Source organism: Mixophyes fleayi, chromosome 1 (assembly GCF_038048845.1).
Source record: "Mixophyes fleayi isolate aMixFle1 chromosome 1, aMixFle1.hap1, whole genome shotgun sequence".
NCBI lineage: Eukaryota > Metazoa > Chordata > Amphibia > Anura > Limnodynastidae > Mixophyes > Mixophyes fleayi.
In genome coordinates, this window is record NC_134402.1 from 239,773,652 (window position 1) to 239,799,168 (window position 25,517).

At 35.9% G+C, this 25,517-nt stretch overlaps 1 protein-coding gene and 1 long non-coding RNA gene across 4 annotated transcripts in view; one reads left to right on the forward strand and one right to left on the reverse strand.

The window, feature by feature from the left end:
- The window catches only part of PAX5 (paired box 5), a 207,988-nt gene that overhangs the window by 122,375 nt on the left and 60,096 nt on the right, over positions 1-25,517 (reverse strand). For all 3 annotated transcript variants that reach the window (XM_075208201.1, XM_075208185.1, XM_075208192.1), the window contains exons 4-5: positions 24,209-24,273; positions 18,575-18,703 (exon numbers count right to left, since the gene is read on the reverse strand). In XM_075208201.1, coding sequence (XP_075064302.1) covers positions 18,575-18,703; positions 24,209-24,273 — 194 coding nt within the window. The remainder of the gene's footprint in view (positions 1-18,574; positions 18,704-24,208; positions 24,274-25,517) is intronic.
- Positions 1-25,517, forward strand: part of LOC142152016 (uncharacterized) — a 42,280-nt gene that overhangs the window by 2,489 nt on the left and 14,274 nt on the right. The window lies entirely within an intron of this gene.

Here is a 25,517-nt window from a genome sequence, read left to right on the forward strand (position 1 = left end):
AGTAAAGTAGTGCAAATCTCTAGCACTTTGCTGGGCACAAATGGTGCACGTTGTAAATAACAATGCTGTATTAAATCTTCAGCTTTCAGCTTTTCAAGTACAAGGAATGTTATAACATGTTTCTATAGGTACATACGTTGTATTCAAATTTCAATGGAATAGAACTCAAATCGCAGACATCTAGATTGGAAACTAATATTGACACAGAAATGAGTTTTACCACCAATTTTACTATCTCCCTGAGATTCAGACATTCATCAATATGTGTAAGCAATGTTTCCACTAACACATCCCATAATACCATTGTTGGACATATTTGTATTACACTATGTTATTAAATAAAGTGAACTACCAATCCATGTCATGTAAATAGAGCTCTTATCTCTTAGCCTTATCTGAAGTGGATAGTATTTATGTTTCATAAAGGATTTGTGTTATCATAGAGGTGCATATATTGTATGTAGCCAGAATGATCGTGAACTGACAAATATTAATTCCTAGAAATACAGTATAACAACTTTTACCCTATTTTCCATACACAATAGCTACGTTGCTATCTTTGTGCATTGCTTTTAGACCTGACTCCTTGACAAGGTAAACAAGTTCTTAATATTAAAGAGGAAATTGTATTTTGTATTCATTTTGCATCTGTTTCTCCATGTAGCTCCATCCATATACAGAGAACCTGTTATTATATTAATACAAGACACATAAGAAGGGAACAGTAGACTCTGGATATACATAAAGTAGCTTGAAAAATATTAGTTCCATTGTATTAGTTTCTTCCATAGAAAAGAAAGAATATTAGCAGAGAATTTAACAAATAATAAGGTGGTAAGTTACATACATCAATGACTTTAAATATCTAAAAATAGTTAATTAATAATTTCAGTAACAAAAGGAGCAATTTAGTAATTAGCTCCTAAACCAGCCAGGTTGGACTGGCAAACATTTTTGTACAAAGACCCACACAGTCTAGTTTCTTTTAAAAGACGGGGAAGCTTTTCCTCCACTAATTTCTAAAGATGATTAATTGGGGATTCTGAAGGTGGCAACTATGCATCCTGTTCAGAACAGAGCAGCGCTCCCACTTGTAATCAAGCGTCTACTTCCTCTACATGTTTCGTCGCAGGTGACCTCATCAGGAGGGGTGTGTCTACAACACACCAGACAGCTTTTTATAGGGCCATGTTCTACTGGTATCCAATAGATTATATTAACCCTTGTTAACATAGTTAACAACATCCTCTAAGAACAGATCGTTATACAAAATTTGTAAAAGAAATATTACATGATAATATTTACATGAAAATATTTAAATATTTATCAAATTATTATCATATTATTACGGGTTATTTTATATATATATATATATATATATATATATATATATATATATATAAACATTATAAAGTAAAATCATAACAGTCATAAATAACTAGACCAAATTGTCTCTTGAAAAACAAAATCACTTTTGTGTGATATTTCCGGAGAAATAGTTGTGAAACTCAAATATATACCTTACCATCATGTGGTAAACAATACCATCATAATAATAATGGTTAATTTTAAAAGTTAAGTAATTGCAGTCAATATAGAAATCGTTACAAATATTCTCATAAATATAATGAACTATAATATAGACGTGAATTGTAATGATATTGATTCCAGCTGTATGTATTCAGCAAACATCACCCACTTATTGGACATATTATAAATATGTTGAGTTGGACACAAACTGCATTTTAGGTGTATAATTTACTTTTTTACGTCTGAGCATGCGCACAGAGCGTTAGTTTTGTAATAGAGTCTTAAATTGCCGCCATATTAACCAGATGCTAAGAATTCAGCAAACTTTAATGATGATTTCTTTTACCCAGTGTATGTAATAATGGCACATGAAGTTATTATAGTTACCTAGTACTAACTAGTTTATATGGATATACTCTGGTTTTAATGCCAGTCATTATGCTGATATACAGATATACTATGATTCTGCTTGGAGCTCCTGAAGTGTCAGTATTTTTTGTTTACTGTTCAGTAATGTAATACCCTGTACTGTCTACTGTTTGTGCATTGTACGGGGCTGCGGAACTCTTGTGGCGCCTAACAAATAAAGGATAATAACAAATAAAGGATAATAATAATTCTAATGTTGATCCTTATGCTCCCTATATTGGAGAATGTTCAAAAGATTTATTCTCAGATTTAATTTATTAGTTACAAATCATTATTGCTAGAACTTAAAACTTATTAAATTAGTTGCATTGTATTTTGAAGTTTTAGTGGTAATTGTGGGTTGGGTTGTCTAGAGATGACGTCAGAACACAGATGTCATTAGTCCAATGTATGTTTTGCCAATTATTTCCTCCGGGCAATAATACAAGCTGATATAGTCCTACACTGTTTAAAATTAATCCAGCCAACCATAGGTTGGATTATCATGATTGACACAGCAGATAGCCAATTATTTTAAAAAGACAGTGGGCACATATTTGTTGAATGATAAAAAACAGCAAAATAAAAAAAAAAATTATGCTAATTCTACATGTAGATTAGAATTAAATAATAGATATGAAATTTTGTATCCATACAGTGACATAATTTAATATTAATGTTTAGAAATAATAAATAAAATGTTTTTTTATAATATTAAAATAATAGTCAAAAACAGACCCCATGTTAGTCATTTATATACAATAAGGGCCTGACGTAGAGTTGGATGCAATTTACACTTAAATCGTAATTGTAAATTTGCATCCTTTAATTTACATAGGATTCTAAGTTTGTGTGACTTACTAAGCAAATTGCACAAACACACCTCTTTATCTGCCTTATGGTCCGGTGTGCATCATACACTTAAGTCACAGTGGCCCTGTAAGGCAGGTAAATGAATAAATAAATCAATGTAAAACAAATAGTGTCGTCCCCCCCACCCCCTCATCCCACAGCACTAGGGTTAGTTAAACTGTTTGGGAGGGTGGCACACCTTGTCTTATAATATAATCATTTTTATGTGCTTCTTTTTTAATACAGCAAGGTATGTTGCACCAGGAGAGAGCTCATGCAAAAGATATGTCTCATAGAGACATATCTGCAGGTGCTTTTAACTTGGCATAGCATGTATAGTGTGTGAGCATGCCTTTACCTCAGGCTCACCCACTACCACTAAGCACAGAGGGGGAGATCCATCTCAGTCTGAGTGCAGACTGAGAAGGATACTTGGTTTATGTCCAATCTACATGAGGCCCTAAGTGTTTATTAATATATGATGTAATAGACTGGACCAAAATAAATAAATTGGAAATATTTTTTAAAATTTTAATAGTTTTAAAATTATTACGAAAATTTATGTGAGGGGGAACATATCAAAAAATAAAGTGAAAATCTATTCCTATGAAAATGTATTAGTGGTGAATATAAATAGAATGAATTAAATAGGTATGTGTGACTGTTGATAATGAGGTGTGGGTAACAATATTTTTTGAATTATAATGTTAATTCAAAATCATGTCACTCTTGAAGTTAAGTAATAAAACCAGTTTAAGTACAATTATGGGATTAATCAGTGCCTAAACAAAAATTTAAGTAAAGGAAATAAAAAGTAAAGGAGTCAGGCAAAATGGGGATATATCAAAATAATTAAATAAAATGATGCATAATTAATTAATTATGAAAGATCATTTCAGTAGAAAGGCTGAATAGTTATTGTTTTTATCTAATCCATTAAGTGACACAGTATCGACAAGCGAAATATATCTGCTTCTTTCTCCTTAACAGTGTTTGTGTGAGGTGTCCTCCCTCTTATTCCAAGTTTAATCTCTCCCAATTACGAAATCTTTTAAGCCTCCAAGATTGCCACCCTTGGTGTACAAGAATTGTCTGGCTACCATTGTAAGTTGTTTAATCTTTTGCTTGTCTGACACTGCATTTTGAATGGTTCCTTTGGTAGCCATTCCTCCATATTATTTCTGACATGGGCAAATCAAACAATAAACTTCTTCGGATGTATCGCTATTAATAAAATCATTGATCTTGCAAATATGTCCAAATTTGTTCGGAACTTTTATAACCTTTGCGGAATAATCACAAGTTTTATATTTGCCACACTTTTGGAGTTTCTGTTTTATTTTTATAGATTTTTTGATAAAAATTAATATGTACAATGGCATCTTTTATACTTGCTGCTTTTCTCCAACTAAAGGCATAAACTTCTAGTTTGGTTGCGATGTGTCGTTAATACATGTCAATGTCCTTGGAGAATATTTTATAACTCTTTCCATTGTTTGCAAATTCTAGCTATAAATCTAACTGTGTTCTCTTCATTGGAAAAATGTTTCTTAATTGTATATATCAATGTATTTCTATCTGGGTTGCTGCCAAATAGGCCTTGTTGGTTTGTCTCTTGCTGTAACCTCTTATACTCATTTCTTCTGACCATTCTTAGAGTTGGTCTAATTTCACCTGAAGCATCTGGATTTTGTTCAAGAGGCGACTTGATGTAGTTATTTGTACTGGTGAAAGGGGGCTTTATGATATTACTCTATTCTTTACACAATACTTTTTTCTGTCACGTTTTTTAATATTTCACTGGGGTTAACTGTCAAATTTTGCGGCATATGTTTTTATTGAAATTCATAAAAACATTTTTTACCTTGTTATATTATATTTTTTTCCAAGTCACCTTTTACAAACATTTGAGAAATTCTAAAAAAGGGTTTGGGGGTGCTTTATCCACCTGAAATGATAACAAACGTGTACAGCACATGTTGCCAAATTCTACAAAACAATGTTCTCAACTGAAAAGGCAGCGCCTCGTGCAAGAGGCATTTATCCTAGAACTGATGAATACTTCTCACTCTTTCAGCTTTAGCTGTGGTAAGCTTATGAATCCTGTCACTTAATTTTTGGAAAATATTTACCATGCTAGTGTTATGAAGATGTATGCAAAAAGCATGCATCAAAGGAAATCACACCAAAGTGGACCTGCTTATGAGTCATATGATGAGTCACTGAGTTACCACTCCCCTATCCCTAATATATTTGTATTATTAGCAGAAGTTTATAATGAAAACTCAACTAACCGTAATTGAAGAAAATTACATTGTGTGCTGCTGTAAAGCTACCAATGCAAATACAACTCTTTGTTGGGAATTTTGGCAATGAATGGGTGAAATTCAATTCAAGATGTCTGACACTGTTGTGCCAATTTTGAAAATTGATCATTGAAAAAAAGCTAAAACAGCAATTGTATTTATTGCTGAGATGTTGCTTCCAATTTCTGAAGATTTCCTAAAATATATTTAGTTGCAGAGATGTCTTGGGCCAAGATAAAGTAGTGACATGTATGCCAGATGCAGACATCAAGCACTTTTCTGATCCCTCATCTTTCTTAATAGTACTCGGCCCATGAGCATATACTTATCACATATATAGGACTCTCTTCACAGAACGCCAAGGATCATTATATTGTCTTGCACTGCCCCATATGCAATAATTGGCAAGACAATATATTTAAATGAGCTTCTAGGGGCCTGCGATTGGGCATTTAGGTCTTTTGGGGGGTATTTCAGGTATAGCGGTTAGCCATAGATTGTCTTCCCCCAACAAAACAATGTAATATCTCCATGTTCTCATAGGTGACAGTAATTGTCTGTCAGTCTACAGATTCAATTGGATGGCCTATTGTACTATTCAGGTGTATTTTATACCAGAAAGAGCATATATTCATCCAAATTTTCATTTGACATAACACTAAAAAGTAAATAAATGTGACACATGAAACGAAGACACACCCAATGTCACCTTACTCTCATGACAAATTTAAGACATGAATGAAGCCCAACAAATATATTTTTAGAAGTAAAATGGAAACATTGTAATTAATGAGTGGTGTGGCCCAAAACTGATCGTAGACATGTTTTTGAATTGATGTTTTCACTTATTCCACCTTCTGCAATCGCATTTAGGACTGCAATCCCACAAATGCTTGTGTAGTGTATCATTCCAAAATCTGATGGTAGGGATAAACCTACTATATATATGTACAAAGTAGATCAATAGGTACATTTGAGCAGAACTAAATGCATTACACATACAGGGCTTTATTTAGAGTTGGAAGCAATGTGCATCTAAGACTTACATGAAAGAGCAGGAGTGGGAGTGTGCCGCAGCTTGGTAGGGTATTACGAGTGGCATGCAACCCCAGTTGCGTCCTACTTGTAATACTTTACCAAGCTGCAATCAGTTACTGCAGCTACCTAACTACTTGCGCCACCTACTTCCTGCCGAAACTTTTTCAGTCTTGTTTGACGTGTGTTCCGCCTGCGTCTTGATCCGACTAGGGTAGTTTTTGCGGGTAGACGCCCATAGTATCTGAATTATTCACGGTCACGTCTACATAACTCCGTGTTCCACCCTTTCCCTCGTACTGAGACGCAAGCTGTTGCAATGTACACTGCGTCTGAAAAGCAGACGGAACTGCAGGGAACTGTTGCTTACTGCGCATGCCCCGTCAGTGGAAATGTACAGGATGCGCCTGAAATGGACTTTGCGTCTGACTCTAAATGAGGCCCACAATAAAAAAAAAATCACAATTAGTAAGTGACCTTTACTGTTTTGGATGATGATTGGTCCTGGAAAAGCCAGAAATGTAGGAATGCAATTTTTGGTGACACTAAGATAATACATGTTTCTCTGAATATTGCCATCCCTTTCTGGAACAAAAAATATATATTTTTTTGCAAGATTCTATTATAAAGACATTTATCATTAAATGTGAAAAAAACCCAACAGCAAACCATTTCAATGCCACATAACACATAAGAAATAAAGGGCGATAAAATGAAAACAGAAGTCTTGGCCATTCAGGTTTAAGGCAATACATGAGAAAAGGGCAAAAAATCCACAAATCTCCCATTGACAAACATCATTCTTTTCAGAGCTGATCCTTTTTCGTGATCACTTTATCATTTAATGGTAGTTTTCTTGGCAATTCCACAGAAGGCAGTATCGCAATTGTGTGTATTAGCACTCTCATAAAGCCAGATAACGGAAGGTGGTGTGAATAGAGAGCGCCTGGGAATCAACCAGAAAGATCAGGAGTCTTTTGTTTGTTTTCTATCTTTCCTCTACCCCCCCTTCCCCAACCTTCACATCAGCCCTGTCACAGTTTTCTATCCCACAGTTGTTTAACGTTGCCATAAATGTGCATTACCCTTCAAATAATATCCTGGAATAAAAAAAATGAAACCTAGCAGAAAACTAAAGATGTGGTGAACCCGTTCTATCATTTTCTATTTTATACTCATTATATATTTAACCCTTTTGTGATGCATTTCACTACTGTGTGACTGTGATGGAATCAATCATTTAGTTACAAAAGAGTAATTGCACACACTCCCGTTCTGTGAATGTAGTGGAGAGCATCAACGGGAGATGAATGAAAATATATGTGCTTTGTATCTATACGAAAACATTGCTGCTATTACCTAACTGCAATAGTCAGTTTATTAGAATTTACAGCTTGTAGGAAATATCATATTTACTAGAATGACCGGATATGTTAGATACCCAATCATAGATAGCAAACTGCAGGGATAAATAGTTATATAATATGGAGAGAGGTTGGAATGGAAGCTTATACAGGCCAGTCCCATTCTGCACTGCCTGCATTATTCTTCCTTCAAAATGTTCCCAATAGGCTTCTGGGTTGAGCACCGGGGCTAAAATTTGCTAGCCAGCACCTGGAAGCTTATTCTTATAGAAGTGAAGTAACTTCATGTAAAGGGTGGAGCACTTATGCAGACAGTCGATGTTCCCTACGTGGGTCAGTGACTTAGAAATAGAGGTTGCACTGGTCAGATTTGCAGCCAGATCTGGTTCCCAATGTGACTGGGTTGAGATTTTCCCACTGTTAAATTTTGTTAAAAAAGTTAGTGGCAGCACAGCAAGGTGATATCATCACTTAGTACTCCTGCAGTAATTCACAATTCACAATGTCAGAGCCAACTATCTGCCTAACAGGCTGTGTTGCGGATGAAGAAGTGACAGCTCCCGCAGTTCTATTCCGTGGAGACAATTAGGTTTGCGGTCAGGAAACAGGAGGGGAGAGTCAGTCAAAATGGATATATGGGCAGTGGCTCAGATCTTAACACAGGCATCTAGAGACCTAGAACTACGTCGCTGACTGAGACAACCCTCACTTCCCAGCTATATTGTGACAGACCCACAGAAAATCTCTTGTCTATTAATAAAGGTAAGAATGGAAGATAGAATAGAAGCACTGAGGGAGGTAAAGTGTTCCTGCAATGTTGTGGAATGAAAGTATAAATAAATATATAATACTTTTCCATTAACAAACACGTTTTTATGCCTCTTGTAGATCTAGTTTCCCACTCTTCCTTATGAAAACCTGGGTATAGAAACATGTGCTGTTTGGATTGAGAAAGGCTTTGGCTACTGCATTGAAAGGAGATATAAGATAGGACATCATCATATTGGAAGGTGACAGCAAACTGAGCATTATCATTCTAGCATCAGGACATTGCCAGCAGCACAGTTTGTATTGGGGCACAGAGGTTGAACAGTTCCACTAACACTAATAGAGAAAAAGTAATCAAGAAAATTAAATTTAGCCAAATTTGCTTATATCCTGAAAGGCTATGGTTAAAGTAATACCTGACCCAACAGTATATAGTTTCAGGTGTAAATGTATGTGTGACAACGGGTTGGTCCGTGGGACTAGGCTTAATAGCCCAACATTGGGCATGATTTAACTCATCAATGCCCAGCCCTATAACATGAATATTTATTCAATAAGCACATTCTGACAAAGAAAGATTGCAATCACTACAGCAAAATAGTAATCATACACAGCATATTATAATGTAAGAAAAGACTATTATTACATAAAATATTATTTGTATAATATCTGGTGTTGAGTGGTGGTGGCAGCAGGTTAAAGGAAATAATATACAATGTGTTTTTGTTCCTTTCTGTCCAAACTGATGTGTGTGACTACTTAAGCCTCCCTTAAAGGGAAATGACTGCTGCTTATAAATAGCCCTTATTTGAATCTAATTGTTCCAGGGGAATTATTCACATCTGAGACAAAACATTCTCCCAGGTTTATGTGTTACACATAGGCAGATTATAACATGACTAAGAATTTTGGTCATGGAATCATAATCCTAGATTTAAAAAAATGTCTGAATCCCCTACTTTCTTTCCCCAAAGCACAACAAATGCTTTAGTGTAAAATCTAAATGTTTCTTTTTAAAAAAAAAAAAACCTTTGTGAGGTGCTCACACCTTCTATAATTCCTTAGTAACTGCTTCATATTTTAAAAGTGCTACAAGTTAAACAGTACTAGTTTTGTCTCAAAATATAAGAAAAAGGAAAAAAATACTCAAATTATTTTGCCATTAGTGGACCTGATTTAGGCTCGGACGGAATCTGTGCGCAACTTGCGTTTAAAAAGCGTGCACAAAACTTGAGTGTAGTTTAGACCGTATTCAAATCCAAGGAGATCACAAGATACGTTTGAATTTGAATCTGGGTGCAAGTACGCTCTGCCCAAACATTACTTGCCGTATGGTAATAGAGTGAACACAGTGCAGGATACACACATGCAATTGTGCAAAAAAAGTATACTATAAAATAAATTAGCAACTCATAAAATTATAATTATTAATAAAAAAATGTGTGTTTTAAAAAAAACATATTTTTTGTTTTCTTTTTTTTGTACAATAAATACATAAATTAGGATGTTGTTAATGCAGACTGTACATACAATGTGTTTTTATATTCTCTCTTACTTGCATACACATATTCTGTGCTATCTAGTATCATGCATACGTGTAATTTTTAATACAAAGACAGTCATCACTATCATTCGGCACTTACACCTGCCCTGTAGCTGGTGTAATAATACGGCTTACAAAAAACGTGCTTTAGAGAAACCCAGGACTTGACTTGGCAGCATCTGTGTTGGAACGCCCTAGGCATCCACTTACTGTACATTGCCTACATTCGTCCACCCTTTCCCATCCCCATAACGCCCTTCACCTTGTAGGCACTTGTAAGTATGTTTATATAGAGGATTAGAAGGGAGCCATTTCTGTCGCCTCATTCAGCAGATTTGCTAGTCACACTTCTGTATATATATAATAGCAAGTGTGTATTTTTCATGATAATGTTGCCACTGGGGGACACTGTTGAGTCTATGGGAGGATAGATAGATAGATAGATAGATAGATAGATAGATAGATAGATAGATAGATAGATAGATAGATTGATTGATTGATAAAAAAAAAACACCTTTATTCTTCTCCATTTGCATTCATATAGTTGCACATAAATGTTAGTCATGCTGATAGTTGCCTAAAATTGATTATCTGAAAGGTCGAATTCTTTGACTTGGTTACAGTGCCTGTTTTCTGTATATCTAAACTCATGTTTGTTATTATATTGGCAGTTTGTTTTTTCAATAAAAAAACAAACTCTGAGAAGACAGCAATGGCAACAGTGTTAAGATCAGACTTGGTAAATGACCAGTGCACAATAAAATGTGATATGATTATTACCCTTTACCTGTAGAGCACCAACATACTCTGCAGCACAGAGAACTTTATTCACATACACCATTCACATTTGTCCCTGTGCAGTGTACAACACAATTCCCTACCACAGGCTTACAAACCAGGGGCCTGATTCATTAAGGATCTTAAATGAAAAGGTATCTTATTTCAGTCTCCTGGACAAAAGCATGTTACAATGCAAGGGGTGCAAACTAGTTTTCTGTTTTGCACATAAGTTAAATACTGACTGTTTTTTCATGTAGCACACAAATATCAACTTTAAATTTCAGTGTACAAATAAGCTATCAAGTATTTGTGTGCTACATGAAAAAGCAGTCAGTATTTAACTTATGTGCAAAACAGAAAACTAGTTTGCACCCCTTGCATTGTAACATGGTTTTGTCCAGGAGACTGAAATAAGACACCTCTTCATTTGAGATCCTTAATGAATCAGGCCCCAGGATCCAAGACAAAAGCAACCGAACCACAAGAAAACATACAAACTACACAGCAGAGCAGTCTGGTTGGAATCACAGTGGAGAGAATTTCAGAATAAGCGATCAGAACAATCTTTGAAGAACAAATTGAGTTCATATAAGAGAGAAGCTCTAGAATGCCCAAAACAAACAATTCTACTCGGAATGTTTCGACCCTACATCAGTCGCTAAAAACAGTTCTCTGGTTCTAACAGTGGTTGCTGGAAAATGTACATATTTAAATAACACTATTCCAATGTTTTCTGCCACACAGACAAGTGCTAGTCTGCTACTGTTTGTCAAACTGACTATTTTACCGGTCTACATGTGTTCCTGTAAAGAAAATCACACTGTTCAAGGAACATAAGAACTGACTTCTGAGAACTATTCAGTTAAGCATCTTTAAGTAACAAAAATATCAAGAAAGTTGAAGTCATTATTTTTAATATTTCCCTATATAGTGAACTAAGTCCAGGGGTAAATGTATTAAACCGCGATTCTAGCAAATCGATTTGCCAGCATAATTTAAAACGGCAAAACTTACCTTTAAACACATTGCTAGAATCGCAACTTAATACATTTACCCCCAGGACTGTGCTGATCCTGTTATTTATATCTATACAGTTTATATGCTAAAAATGATACACTCTCAACTATAGTGTGGTCTTACCACTGCCTTTCTGCTGTATGTCTCTACAGCTTCAGTGCTCTATCACTAGTTTATTAACCTTCATACAGAGGCAATACACAGCACTTACAGTGATTTATGGCGGAGTGACAAGTTATTTTTTATAAGCCATTCTAAAAGCACTACAGAGGAAGTGTTCATTCAAGACCATCTCGTCAGAAAAAAACAACAACATATAATATTATGTACATTTTATTGGTGAGAATAAAAGTGCTTTGTGAAACAGGAATATTTAGACGTGAGCTATATATCATGTCAATACAGCGTAGTAAATCCATGTGTATTTTTTATATATACTCGTAGTTTGCACCACATGTAAATGTTCAACTGCAAACTGAAGGAGAAAGTGACATTTTACTTTAAATAAATATAGTGTGTGCAAACCTGTGCAAAAAAACTCATACCTTACTACATTTAATTTACTTCTTACACACAACAGGAAACATCTATGAAAATAAATGCACAGATAAGTGGTGCACAGGTAAGTGTCTTTTTAGTACAGTTTCGAACCTGAAAGTAAAGTTATGGCACTATTTTAGTACCAGTGTACCTGTTGTTTTTATAAATGTGCCCCGATATCACCATGTACACTGGGGATGACAAGACTGGTGTGGTAGAAATATTTGTATTGGAACCAGTTAAAAAGCTGAATAGCTTAGGTACATTGCCTGGTTTTTGTCATTAAAAATTTCCAACTAAGTCTTTAAAACTCAATTCAATGTTCAGTGCTCAAAGGGATTGATTAACAACGAAAGTGATTTCTGTACCAGTCACTGTCTTTAAGTCTTTCAGTGGAGCTTAACATTATTAACTTCTACCTGGGGGACTTTGGACCAGTGAATTTTTATCCTATTTAAATAAAAGAGTTGAAGCAATGCCAGACGCCATTCCTGGCCTCATCCGGCTATTAACATTTCCTCTCTTGTTGTGGATGGTATTAGTAGGTGCAAAATTGTGACTTGCCATGTGATCAGTTTTGGATATAGTGTGGAAATGGAAAATGACTTCTCAGACTGCTAGGAAACATAACATATACTTACAGATACTTCAGCTTCTTTCAAGTTATAATCATTTCTCAATATATTCTAACATAGTCTGGATATTTGTTAACATGACAGAATTCCATCAGAGTGTTTGTAAAGACACCACATATATTTTCAGCTTTTGAAAACCGCACTGTGCAGACTATATCCACCTCCTGATTCAATCTTCCATTATGTGTCCTCTCTAAAAACAACAGATCTCCCACTAAGACACATCTGCTCTGAGTCCGTATTATAACAAGAGAAAAAAATGACACCCTGAACCCTATAAACCAATAAAGATTGTCTGATTTGGCTTGCCCCTGTTGTTACCAAGCAGACAACCCACTGGGTTAAGGGCTGGTGACATCTGTTTAAAAAATGCCAGGAGTTAGAGGAACAAAAAGGTAATAAATCAACTCTATACAAGTTGCTCTGCGGAATTCATAAGCCCTTCCTCTACAGAGTGGGATGCAGAAAGTGTGGTGGCCAGGAGGACTGGCTGATGCATGTTCACCTTGTAATAAGATATGGATTTTTATATTTGTGAAAAATGGGAACCTTAACCTAAAATATTAATCATGCCAAAAATGAATCTTTTTTTTTTCTGTAGTATGTGTTCCATAAAATACACAAGCTGCCTTCATCTATATAGGAGTTCATGCAAGTGTAAATCAGTTTTTACACAAGCCCAAAGTTAAAATATCATCAACATTATGTCAAAAAGAAAATGTTATTTGGAATCATTATTACTTATATACAGGCCTAATTATTTATTATCCTGCAAACCTATAATTTACAATAATACACTAAATATGTATGGAAAATGAAATATTTAAATATTGAAAAAAATAATATTTGAATCTCTGTGGGGAACCTCCTAATTGAAAGAGTGCAGGGTAGACATATCTATAGTTTTACAATGAATTGTTAAATTTAAAGAACACATTTTCCTTATACATTAGGGGATATATTTTTTAAACTGCAGGTTTGAAAAGTGGAGATGTTGCCTATAGCAACCAATCAGATTCTAGCTGTCATTTTGTAGAATGTACTAAATAAATGATAACTAGAATCTGATTGGTTGCTATAGGCAACGTCTCTACTTTTTCAAACACACAGTTTAGTAAATATACCCCTAGGACTTTTCTAATTTGAAAAATACTAATGTTTGTATCATTTAATAGTAAGCATGACCAAAAAATATCTGGATAGAGCATGTGAGTTCCTTTCACAATAAGAAATATACATTTCTTTCCAGACAGCAGTAAACATTTAAGCAATCAATTCTCTTGCTACAGAAGAGGAGGATTCTGCATTAGTTATTGCTGTAAAAAATGCACGTGTTCTGGAATGCATGGAAATGTAACAGTTGAATTTGAATTTTAAAAGGAAAAAGCAATCACTTAAAGACATCTAAAAACAAAACAGAATAAATATATTTATTATGTTCAGATTTATTATGTATATGTACTGTATATCGACAATTTCATAAACTTTTTAAAATAAAGTATTTTAAAAAAAAATTGCGTCTACATAGTCATGCAGATTAGAAGTTGTTGATAATCATTGCTCTAAACCTTGTCCAACTCATGCTTGAGGGCTATTTCTCAACTATTTAATTGATTGTATTCTATTACCTGACATTCTACATCTATGAAAGGTTCCCAACTCTTGATGAATGACTTGGAGACTTCTATGTCGCTGGACACGAATGTGGTCATTATATCAGAGGGCAGTGGCAGCATAAAACGGTAATCCCAGTAAGCATGGCAGGAGGGCGCCGCACTAACCGGGGCGCACGGAAGCCTGTCTGTGCCAATTTTTTATTTTTTTTGGTGCCGGTGATGTGTCTCCTTGTCCCTTCTAAATAAGGTGGGTATCTGAACAAGTGCAGGGGTATAGGGGAGGATTACGCTAGAGACCTAGAGCACTGACCCTGTCGGAGAGTTTATTTGATTTAAATTAAACTGATTCAAAATTTTAAATGGTCGGATAGTGACCAATCTTGATGTATTTAGGTCAACAGCACCATGGGATCTTACCGTTTGCCTAAACTACAAAAAGGCCCTATCTGTACCCACATGTGTAATCAAACTGAACATAGATCTTGATGTTTAGCGATCAAGCCAAGAATGTTTATCTTGTCATGTGTAGCCAGCTTTACACGAGACGCTAAGAGAATTAGAATTGGAGAATCCATATGGTAGCTTGTTTTCCGAATTAAAGTGAAATGCAAGGAAAACTGGCACTTAAATATACATAGACAGCAATACCAACATTTCAAACTAATGATTCATCTGAGTTAAAGTATAAGAACACAGTTCAGAACTAAGATGTTCACATTAAAATTTTATTTGATTTCATTTTAAGAATGTTATGCTGCTGTTAAGAAGCTTCTCATGACTGTGTTTAGAACAGAGAAATAATAAAACTACTGTTTGAGTAAGAAACTCATTCAAAGAGTCATTACTACCACAAAACAACCTGGACGATTAAACTTTACTACCCTCTAAGGTCATTATCTGGCCAACAATCCTTATCTAACTGATAATGAGATTTAAGGGTAATGGGCTAAAACTTTTTGGATCTTTTTGGCATATAAAAATGCAATTCTAATCTACTCTAAAATTACAAGGAGCGTAAAATGTCTTCAATTATGCTGGAATATCATTTTCTGCACTGCTCAGCTCTGTTTAATAACTGAACATGCATTTTATAGTGCTCTCTCACCTTTACTCAATGAGCAGTAAAATGTGGCTCAAGATTACTTGTCCCTATAGCAAAGTACTTGCTGAATTCCATATGCATATCTATCACAGCTGAAATTTTGTAACTATTTTCTCTTTTCTTCCGTGAAATTATCTTCATTTACAGTAACATCACATTGAATGACATACATCAAAACTGTTCTACATTTAATTGTGTGGATATGAAGATGTTGTCCATAGCAATGAATCAGATTCTACCATTTTTCTAGTACAGTTTGAAAAAATGAAGGTAAGCATCTGATTGGTTGCTATGGTAAAAAACACATTTTCTACATAGTTACCTGCAGGATAATCTTACTATAATGCACTGTATAATGTAACTGCACTGCCTGGAATGTATACAAAACAGTGTAACAGGTACTATGCAGGCAGCATGGCGGCACAGTGGTTAGCATTCCTGTGCTGGGGTCATGAGTTTGATTCCCGAGCAGGTTCCTATCTGTGTGGAGTTTGAATGTCTATCCATGTTTGCTTCGGTTTCCCCCCACACTCAGAAGTCATACATGGTAGGTTAATTGGCTGCTGCCTAATATGGACCCTAACATGCGTGTGCTTCTGTGGGAAAATATTGTATGTACAGCGTGGCACAATATGGTGGTGCTATATAAATATATAATGAGACTACTTTCAGTCAATGTGAACATGTGAAAGCATTAGAGGTGTATTATATGCACACAACAAACTGCTTTGTTTTTGCAGTTTAAATACTGTACTCCCTGTAGGTGCCTCCTCAACCGAGTGTGCCTTCGTGTGTGGAGAGGCAGCAAAATATTAAGAGGTACAGTGTGCAATATTCATTACTACTATACTTCTTCCCTCTCCTTCTGCAAACCTGCTTCTCTTTAAACATAGACAACCTGCTCTGCAAACCCATACAAAAATCTGGGGGTATATTTACTAAACTGCGGGTTTGAAAAAGTGGAGATGTTACTTATAACAACCAATCAGATTCTAGCTGTCATTTTGTGGAATGTACTAAATAAATGATAACTAGAATGTGATTGGTTGCTATAGACAACATCTCCAATTTTTCAAACCCGCAGTTCAGTAAATATACCCCCTGGAAGAATTTGCATAAACAGAGGCACACAGAAGGACAAAAGCAGTTTTTTTCACTGTGTATTGTTTGTGCCTCATAAATGATATGTATTGCATAGCCCCCACAAACTCTCTAGGTGCTGTGCCTATAGCCTAATATACATAATGTATTAAATGTATTTCTTATTGAGATATGTTACATTGATTTTGCAGCTGGTTACATGAATTGCAATGGAGCATGCTATCTTTTTTTTTATTTATGAAAATCATTATAAGTGGTTTACTTATAGATTTCTTTAAATCAGGGAAAAAGAGCAAACCCTAACTTTGTCATAAGCTGTCCCTGCCCTCGTCTTCATGGGCTCACTAGCGTTATTTAGGGAAGCCTGCAGAGTGGAAATCCCCCTAATAATGGTAACCAGCTCATCAGCTTCTCAGCCCAGAGTTGTTGCTTTTAGTAGAGTGGTGTAATAAGAAAACAAGTGTGGTCCTCTCAGCTATGTACAACTTGGTATTAGTAGTTAAGGGAAAATTATTTAGAATCCTGAAAAGTGGCTCTATGTAAGTTCTCTACAGAATTAGCTAAGAAAGACCCCTGCCTATTACACAACAATGCACTAAGTAAAGCCTTACCTCCTATACCCATCCCCTGGGCTAGACATTGTGACCCACGATACACCATAGAAACCGAACACAACACTCCTAGTGCTAGCTATGGTGCATGGCAAACATGTGACAATTGCACAGGATATAGTTTTGCTATATGTGTTATGCATTCAGGAGGATTCCATTTTATTGGACTAAGTATTGAAGGACGCAAGACAAATAAACCTTTTATGTAGACATCAGTCAATTGAAAAATTACCAAAATAGATGCTTACACCCTATTGTTACATGATATCAATCTTATGAGGAATAGAAGAGTGCTCAGAACCATGATGTCTTGGTGTTTCTGGATTTTATTATCCTGACGGAGAGCAAATGCCAACCTCTTGCCTTCCCTGGAGTGGGTTAAAGCAGGAATGAATGTATGAAGCCTCAACAGATGACACAACCATAACATCTCTACATAGGGAGAACTGCATATGACATACACATAAATTAGAATGTGTTACAGTGAACAGTGCTTCATGATTTTTTTCCAGTTAACAGGAATATCCTGAGCTAAACACTACTAAGCTAATCACAGATCCTTCATCTTCCTGCTTTATTCCTTAGCTACAGTGCGCAGCTCATTGCAATAAACTCTACTATAGCTCTATAACCTACATTCAGTAAAGCTGCAGGTTTTTTATCAAAATGTATGGCCTGTATGTTAAATGTGGCTACATGTCATATATTTAAATACACTATGTGTGTGGATAACACTTCACAGATAACAATAAAAATTAAAATAATAGTATAAACTATATAGATGTGGTTCTCTTGTACACATATATTGCATATTTATTTACCATGCTTTTGAAGTAATACTGCACTTAGTAATTCATGTAAGCTATCACTAGAGAGTGAAGCGATTCCTGGCTAGCATTAGAGTTATACTTTTTAACTATGTGAAAAAGCCAATGCAACAATTTGTTGTTAATTTCTTATTGGTCATACAATAAAATAACAATAAGGGGCATATTCAATTGTCTGCAGGATTGCCGAAAATCCCGCGGACCGCGCAGGATTACCGTTATTACGGTAATCCTGCGCAGAAAAACCGTTAATACGGTAATTTACTCGCTGGATTTCAGCTCGCAGCTCCCTGAGCTGAAATCCAGCGAGGGATTACCGTATTAACGGTAATATTTTTTCCGCGCTCAAACTTTGGAACAATTGAATATGCCCCTAAGAGTCTAAAGGGTTTTATTTACTCTTCAACAAAAGAAAAATCTATTATATGTTCACTAAACCACTAATTGCTCATTGCCACATATTTGATCTTGTGTTTTCATGAAAAATGCATTTATTTCAATATCTGTAGAAGTCAAAAAGCAGGGAGAAAAATGATTACCTTCATCTCTTTTGCGTTTGTTGCTCTCTGCATTAGAGGATGCAATACCCAGAATTCCACTGATAGAGTAAGAGGAACCTGCTGAGTCTGTGCTTACTGAAGAGACCTGAGTCACTGATCCGGTTGAAGCTGCAAAAAGCAAAACAAGTACAACATATTAATGAAATTTGTTTGTATACACAGAAAACAAACCTGGGGCCTCCTGTAGAGTCCAACCTTGTAATGGCAAAAAAGCTCTTTTTGGCATGCACAGTAGCCAAGGGTCCATCTCAGTCCGCTTTCAGGCGGCTTAACCAACTCTAGAGCTGCCAGCCTAGGCTGGTACTAGCAAAATCAGGCGGTCAACAAAAAGCATGGAGTCCCCTTGAATTTACTATTACCAGCACTAAGCTTTGCCAGCCTGTGCTAGTGGCATTATAGCGGGTAAACCCGCAGCGTGGGGTCCCCTGCCATATCTCCAAACCAGTCCTAGGCTGGTCAGCATGGGACTGGATCTTCTAGAGAGATCAGGCCCGCAAAGAAATGTGGGCCCCTCCTCTAGGTTTAACCAGTCCAGTGCTGATAGAACTAGGGCTCTTCCCACACCCTGGGGTGGTTGGTAATATTAAATGTATACAACCAGTTTGTCCCTGGTGCTCTACAGGCAAAGCATGACCAGACTGCCATTAAGTGTTTGGGCATGCCAAAGTTTTGCAGGCACAATCTTTTTAAAGAGTTCAGCACAGTGCTAGGGCTGGTTTGGTATTATGGCAGAAGGACCCGATGCTGCAGGCTTCCCTGCTATAGTGTCACCAGCCCAGACTGGCAAAGCCTAGTGCTGGTAATAGTAAATTTTGGGGGCCCCCATGCTTCTTGTCCCCCCGATTTTGCTAACACCAGCTTAGGCTGGCAGCACTAGGGTTGGTTAAGCTGTTTGGGGGGGTACATTGTTTTTTTTTCCATTTATTGATTTATCTGCCGTTTTGACTGATACAATAAAGTGTATATTTTGCACCGGCCCTTAAGGCAAACAAAGAGGTGTGTCTAATGGTGTGTGCCATTTGCATAGTATACAGAGTTGCACGGAACTAAAGATGCGTGCGACTCAGAATCCTATGTAAATTCTGGGATGCATTTACACTTACAATATAAGTGTAAATTGTGTCCAGCTCTGCATCAAGCCATGTGTTTGTACCTTATTCTGTCCATTTATGTTCAACATACAGGCACTGCCCAATTTCTGTCACATGACACCATGTGAACTTGTTCCCGCATTATGGGATATCAAACTTTCTCAAAGGACAAAACCCATCTAGATATGAGGAACATCTCACACAGATAACATTACAGGGCATATTCGTCATTTGCAGCTTTCATGGTGCATCACCGGGCCAGTTTTCCTAATTATCCTCATGTACATATTATTTTAACAGTTAAAAAAAGTATTATTAAACAAAGCGGTAAAGCAAGCTTTATGCAAAGTATAACGCATTTTGTAATGCTTTGGTCTTTTATCGCCATCCTGAGATTATGTCATGTATATGTGGAGGACTAGAGGCTGCTGCTTGGGATCTTTAGTGCTGCATTCCTCAGTGACCACACTTTTGCAGGTACAGTGTCAGTTTTTCTTTTCGAGAAGCATTTGTTCAAGAGCTGTTCTGTACAGTATTTCTGGAACGTTACTGTAAGCAGTTCACTTAGCTTACAAAGCTCAGATCAGTCTCCCTGTCCAGGTGTATTACCCAGATTAAATATGCATTCTATTGAGAACACATAGAATAAGCTACACTATTTATTCTTATGCAGCTCTCTATAGTTTTAGCCCCTTGTAACAGCCCACGGCAACTTAAGGTGACTGCAGAACAATGCCTAAAATCATGGCTAATATGTGTACTATTTAAATGATGATATTAAATAATCCCTAATATATTTATCTGTCATCCCAATTTACTGCAAAGCCTTGTGTTGTTGTACTCTGAAATCTTTAGGAGCATCTCAAGTTTGCATAATTTTCCCACAGGCCAAACAATTTTTACTCCGTGAGAATAGCTGCAACATAAATTATTCAGCCTTCATTTTATATTTTTGCGAGAGACTAGTGTACAAGGATTGGAAGACATACATAACTAAACAGCATTGTACACCCTACACCTAGAAAGTTCATTGCAAGCAATGTTCGATTATGAACCTTTGCCTGAATCTCAACACAAATGGATATATTACAGCGGGCTGGTGTCTGAAATAGAAAAGATCTTCAATCAGTAAACAGTATAAGGAAAGCCAGCAGGTGGAATTTAGCAAGTAGCAACAAATGCTATTTTCTTCTTTTGCACAGATCTTTGAGTCGGAAGGATAACTAACTAAAGTATTGCTTCAGTGAGCCCTTTGTATAAAACTCCTCATTGCTGACCCCGGTGCGTCTCCAAAGGGAGCAGCAAATAAGTCTTTGGCACAACACAGAATGTTAAATAGGATGAAGGTATAAATCCTCCATCCTTTTGGGGAAACCCTTTTAAGAAGGATTACCGAGACAAGACTGCATTGTACTGATGTGTGATCATCAATTTGCATCTATAAAGAGGTGTAAAGTTAAGAGAATATCAGGGCCAAGCTGCTTAATCTTGCAGTCATTCTGTTGCCTCAGTAAACTGTTTTAAGACAGATTTGTTTAAAGCAACAGTTCACACATCAATATACACTGTCTGCACCCTTAGCGTAGAGTATATTCAATGTATAGCACTCCACATGGTTGTAGTATATGTAGTGCCACTTTATGAGCTGGCAAAGCAATGACTTAGAGACAGTGGGCATATAGGTAGGCATTACCCAAGTCCGTTGTGTTCCTTCTGCCTTATTCATGGTGGCAAGTTTCCAAATGGTAATAAATAATTCAAGTTTCCTGACGAGTTCATCCAAGAAAACTACCAATTCAATAGATTACATGGGTGATAATGATAAAACTATTACCACTCCCAAACATTGGTGAATGTCTAGTGCTTTTAGCCATTCCAAGCATTCAACAGAGAAAAACAATTAAACTCAATTAAATGTTTTTATAATGTTTTCATCTCTAATCAGGAATATAATTTGTTTGCATTATATTGATCAAACAAATTTATTTCATACAATACACAATGTGTCTAGTGATACAGTACTTTTAATGTGTTTCTGTATGGAAAGTGTAAACATAAAATCCCTTGACTGCTGTAATTTCTGAAATACACACATGTATGTTTGTTGGGAAAAGATAAAAATATAAACATTTTAAACGTTGTACTGCAGTATGTTTAGCCCTAAATCCACATATTTAGTTATTTACATTTATGTCTTACAGTATATTTCTTTGTCTACTCACTTGAGGTAAATCCCATTTATTCCATAAATATGGATACCCATTAAATGAAGGCTTCCTGACAGTTTTTCTATGGGAAACAGGTTTTGAGGTCTGTGTCTCTTGCATTCTGCTACCTTCACCTCATCTTGGGTTATGGCTATGTGATTTTGGTTTTGTTTTTCCCCCGACAGAACTAGTTATTATTTTTGCTGCATGGACCCATTTATGTTTTTAAGGCTCCATATCCTTAAGTTACCTATTGGGTTTTGTGCTTTTTTTATTACATTAAAGTGTATTTGTTTTCTCTACATTTTTTAAAATGTTTCTACTTTCCTTCTGGTTTTCTTTGAATTACTGACATTTTTGTCCATTTTGCTGTATTTTGATCTGATTTCACTACACATGCCTATTAATTATGGATCTCATATTTTGACTAGTATAATATGTTTACATTTACTGTAGCATTTTTGCATAATTTGGTGAGAATTTGGATAAGGGCCGTTCTCACCTCCCAGGTCACTGCTCTGCTTTCACTGAGGTACAGCACATGCGCCCAATATACATGTGCTGCTCAGAAGAGGCCTCTACTCTGGGGGTGTACCCAGTGTTGCCAGGCCCCCCTCTCCTCCAGGCCCTGTAGCTACTGCCCCCCCTATTGATACTCCCCTGCATATCTGCATATTGTGTTTTGATATGTACCTATGATGAAATGGCATCCAGCTGAGAAACACGTCAGGTGGCAGTAATTGCGCTATGATTTTTTAATTTGATATATGAAAAGTCATAACCTCTGGGTTCTCTGGATCGTATTTGGATAGCGGTTCCTACACCAATTGTATTAATTACTCTCTACCTTCTATTGAATTTTTTCCACTGAGGATAGGACTCCTGAAGCTGGTCAATTATTATATGGACACCGATTCCAATCTGGGTCTACTCAACTGGTGCAGGTTGTTCCCCTTTTCAAGGGTTCGCTTCTGATGCAGCACCATTACATTCCAGCGTAAATATTGTGTGGTTTACACTAAGGAGCCCATTATAGCGATTATCTTATTGAGGACATATTGGAGGAAATTATTGGAGATAAACTGACTTTAAGGAGACTGAGGTGTAAGCCCTATATATCATTATATCAGCAAGAGCCTATCAAGATCTTTATTCTATTCTATATTATATATACAGACCATTAGTGTGTCATTTGAGTCTTTAATCAATCCCAGAGATGTTATGTGGTTTTATTAATTTTACAATTCCATATCAGAATTTATGCAATGATTCTATGTATCATTTACATGTATTATTAAATTGTATTAAGTTATTCTATGATCTTCGCTACCTATTGTTGTTTTCTTGGTATTTATCAATGGGATCAGATCCCCTTTCCTGGTGAGCTGTGATCTAGAATAACGCTGTTTATATAGTATTGCATTTTAGTATTCTCTAGCGCCCATATTGTATTCTATTCTATTCTTGCTTTCAATAAAGCAGAACTGAGGTCCAGCACATGTGCCCAATACACATGTGCTGCTCAGAAGAGGCCTCTGCTCTGGGGTGGGGGGGTACCGAGTGTTGCCAGGCTCTTCTCTCCTCCAGGCCCTGTAGCTACTGCACCCCCTATTGATACGCTCCTACGTATCTGCATATTGTGTTTTATGGTTGTACTCTTATTGGTGGTTTCTTTCTTTCATTTTTATTTTGTTTGCATCTATAACATTTTGTTTTTGATTTACTGTCTTGTTTTGTTATTAGCTTCAGAATTGTTGTTTTTATGTTTTACAATTTTGTGAAGTAGGTGTTAATTAGCCAACAAGTACGATTAAAATATCACATCAATTAAATTGAACATAAATACAATTCCTGACAGGGTCATTTAAAAAAAATGTTTGAAAACTTTTCCCACCTCTCTACTCAAGAGTGTAGCCGCACAAAGAACAGGAGAGAATAGATGATGGAGTGGGAAAAGAGAGCAGTTAAACTACTTACTGGCTAATGATGCATAAAATGTTATGAATAAGTATCTATTTTTTGATTTATTACTTTAATTATCCAACATTCCATGGTCCCCCGTTAGCGTTTTTGGTGTAGATTTCAATTTTCTGTCTCAGGGTAAAATCTATTTATCATAATAATCAGTAAAATACAAAAACCTTTCAAGAGTATTTATAAAATTAATTTACCGTGCTCAGCCCCCAGAGCATGACAAAAGAGTTATATTAGTATGTGTGTGCTCAAGTGTTTTGTGTAAAATGATCTATCCATAGGAATAATTAAAACTTCTTAAAGACCTTCTTTTCTTTTGTTAGGAAAATATATATTCTCACCTATACTGTGGCTTGAAGGTGGAACTTGTTGGTTTGTGGGTTGTTGAACTTTTGTTCGAATGATCCTGCAAAGAAATAAAAGGATACCGAAATAACATTTACTTTCATACCATAAATGTAATAATAAAACCTGTATATCACTAGACAAAACTATTTGGTTTATTTTGGGAATCTTCTTAACCTTGTAATACATGAGTAAGTTCACCAGTTGCAATTAATTTCATTTGTTTGCCATTTTTATGCCATTTAATGTCTATATTCATATGTGTATACCTATAGTATATTCAAAATAGAGGAAGCCATGTTGTAGACTGGCCAAATACTGATGAGAATACAGCCTACCAATTCACTAACAACTAGCGATATTACTGAGGCATAAGGTAATAGTAATGATTGACTTTACTGTGAATTGATAGGTTGTAAATGGGTCCAGTATACAAACTGATTGTTTCCTCTTTTGTGTAAGTGATAGGTCTACTCCTCCATTCCCGTTGGCATTTATTGTCTAATACCAGCAGTATTTTAGTGAAGTAAAAACATTAATGTTTAACACATAGAGAGATATACTAAGCTATGTAAGTTACATTTCTAAAAATCCAATATTCGCCAGACCATGAAAAAAATTAATTTGGTGCACTCCTATTAGCTACATATGCTATATGGTGGTACCTTTACAAAAACATAAGAATAGTTGTTATTTATTTTTAAAATTAACTGTATATCCAAAAGTGTAAAACATGTGGACCCATACTATTTGCACACCTAACACATTCATGGGTAAATAACCAAATCCCACAATTTTCGAACTGCCTTTTGAAAATCAAACTGCTTCTACTTTTGCAGGTTTGCAGGTTTAACTGCAATTAGTGGAAACAACGGAATTGACAAAGTCCTTCCTACTACTACTTTAGGAGCACCGCTTTTATTAATTTCATCTTTTGCATTACTCTTTTACAATGCTGCTTGTTTTACAGTAATTTACATCTTAAATTAAGCATAAGAGTAAGGGACCGACGAGATGTGTCACTAAAGTACATTTTAATGTTTTTATTACGTTGAAAAAGATGCTCCTTGAAATGCATTTTTCTTTATAATGTGTGTTTGGAAGATACATATGGAGCCCCATTGGAACTATAGGACAGTTCTCGCTTACCAACACCTCCTGAGCACCAGTGAAATTCAGCCTCCTGCTAAACAATGAATGCCCACCTAAATACGCCTTCTCCGGCCCCTTTTCATCGTATTCCAAAGTCTTGGTTTTACATATGAGTGCTTAACAAATCCATAAGCTTCACCATAAAAACTTGTG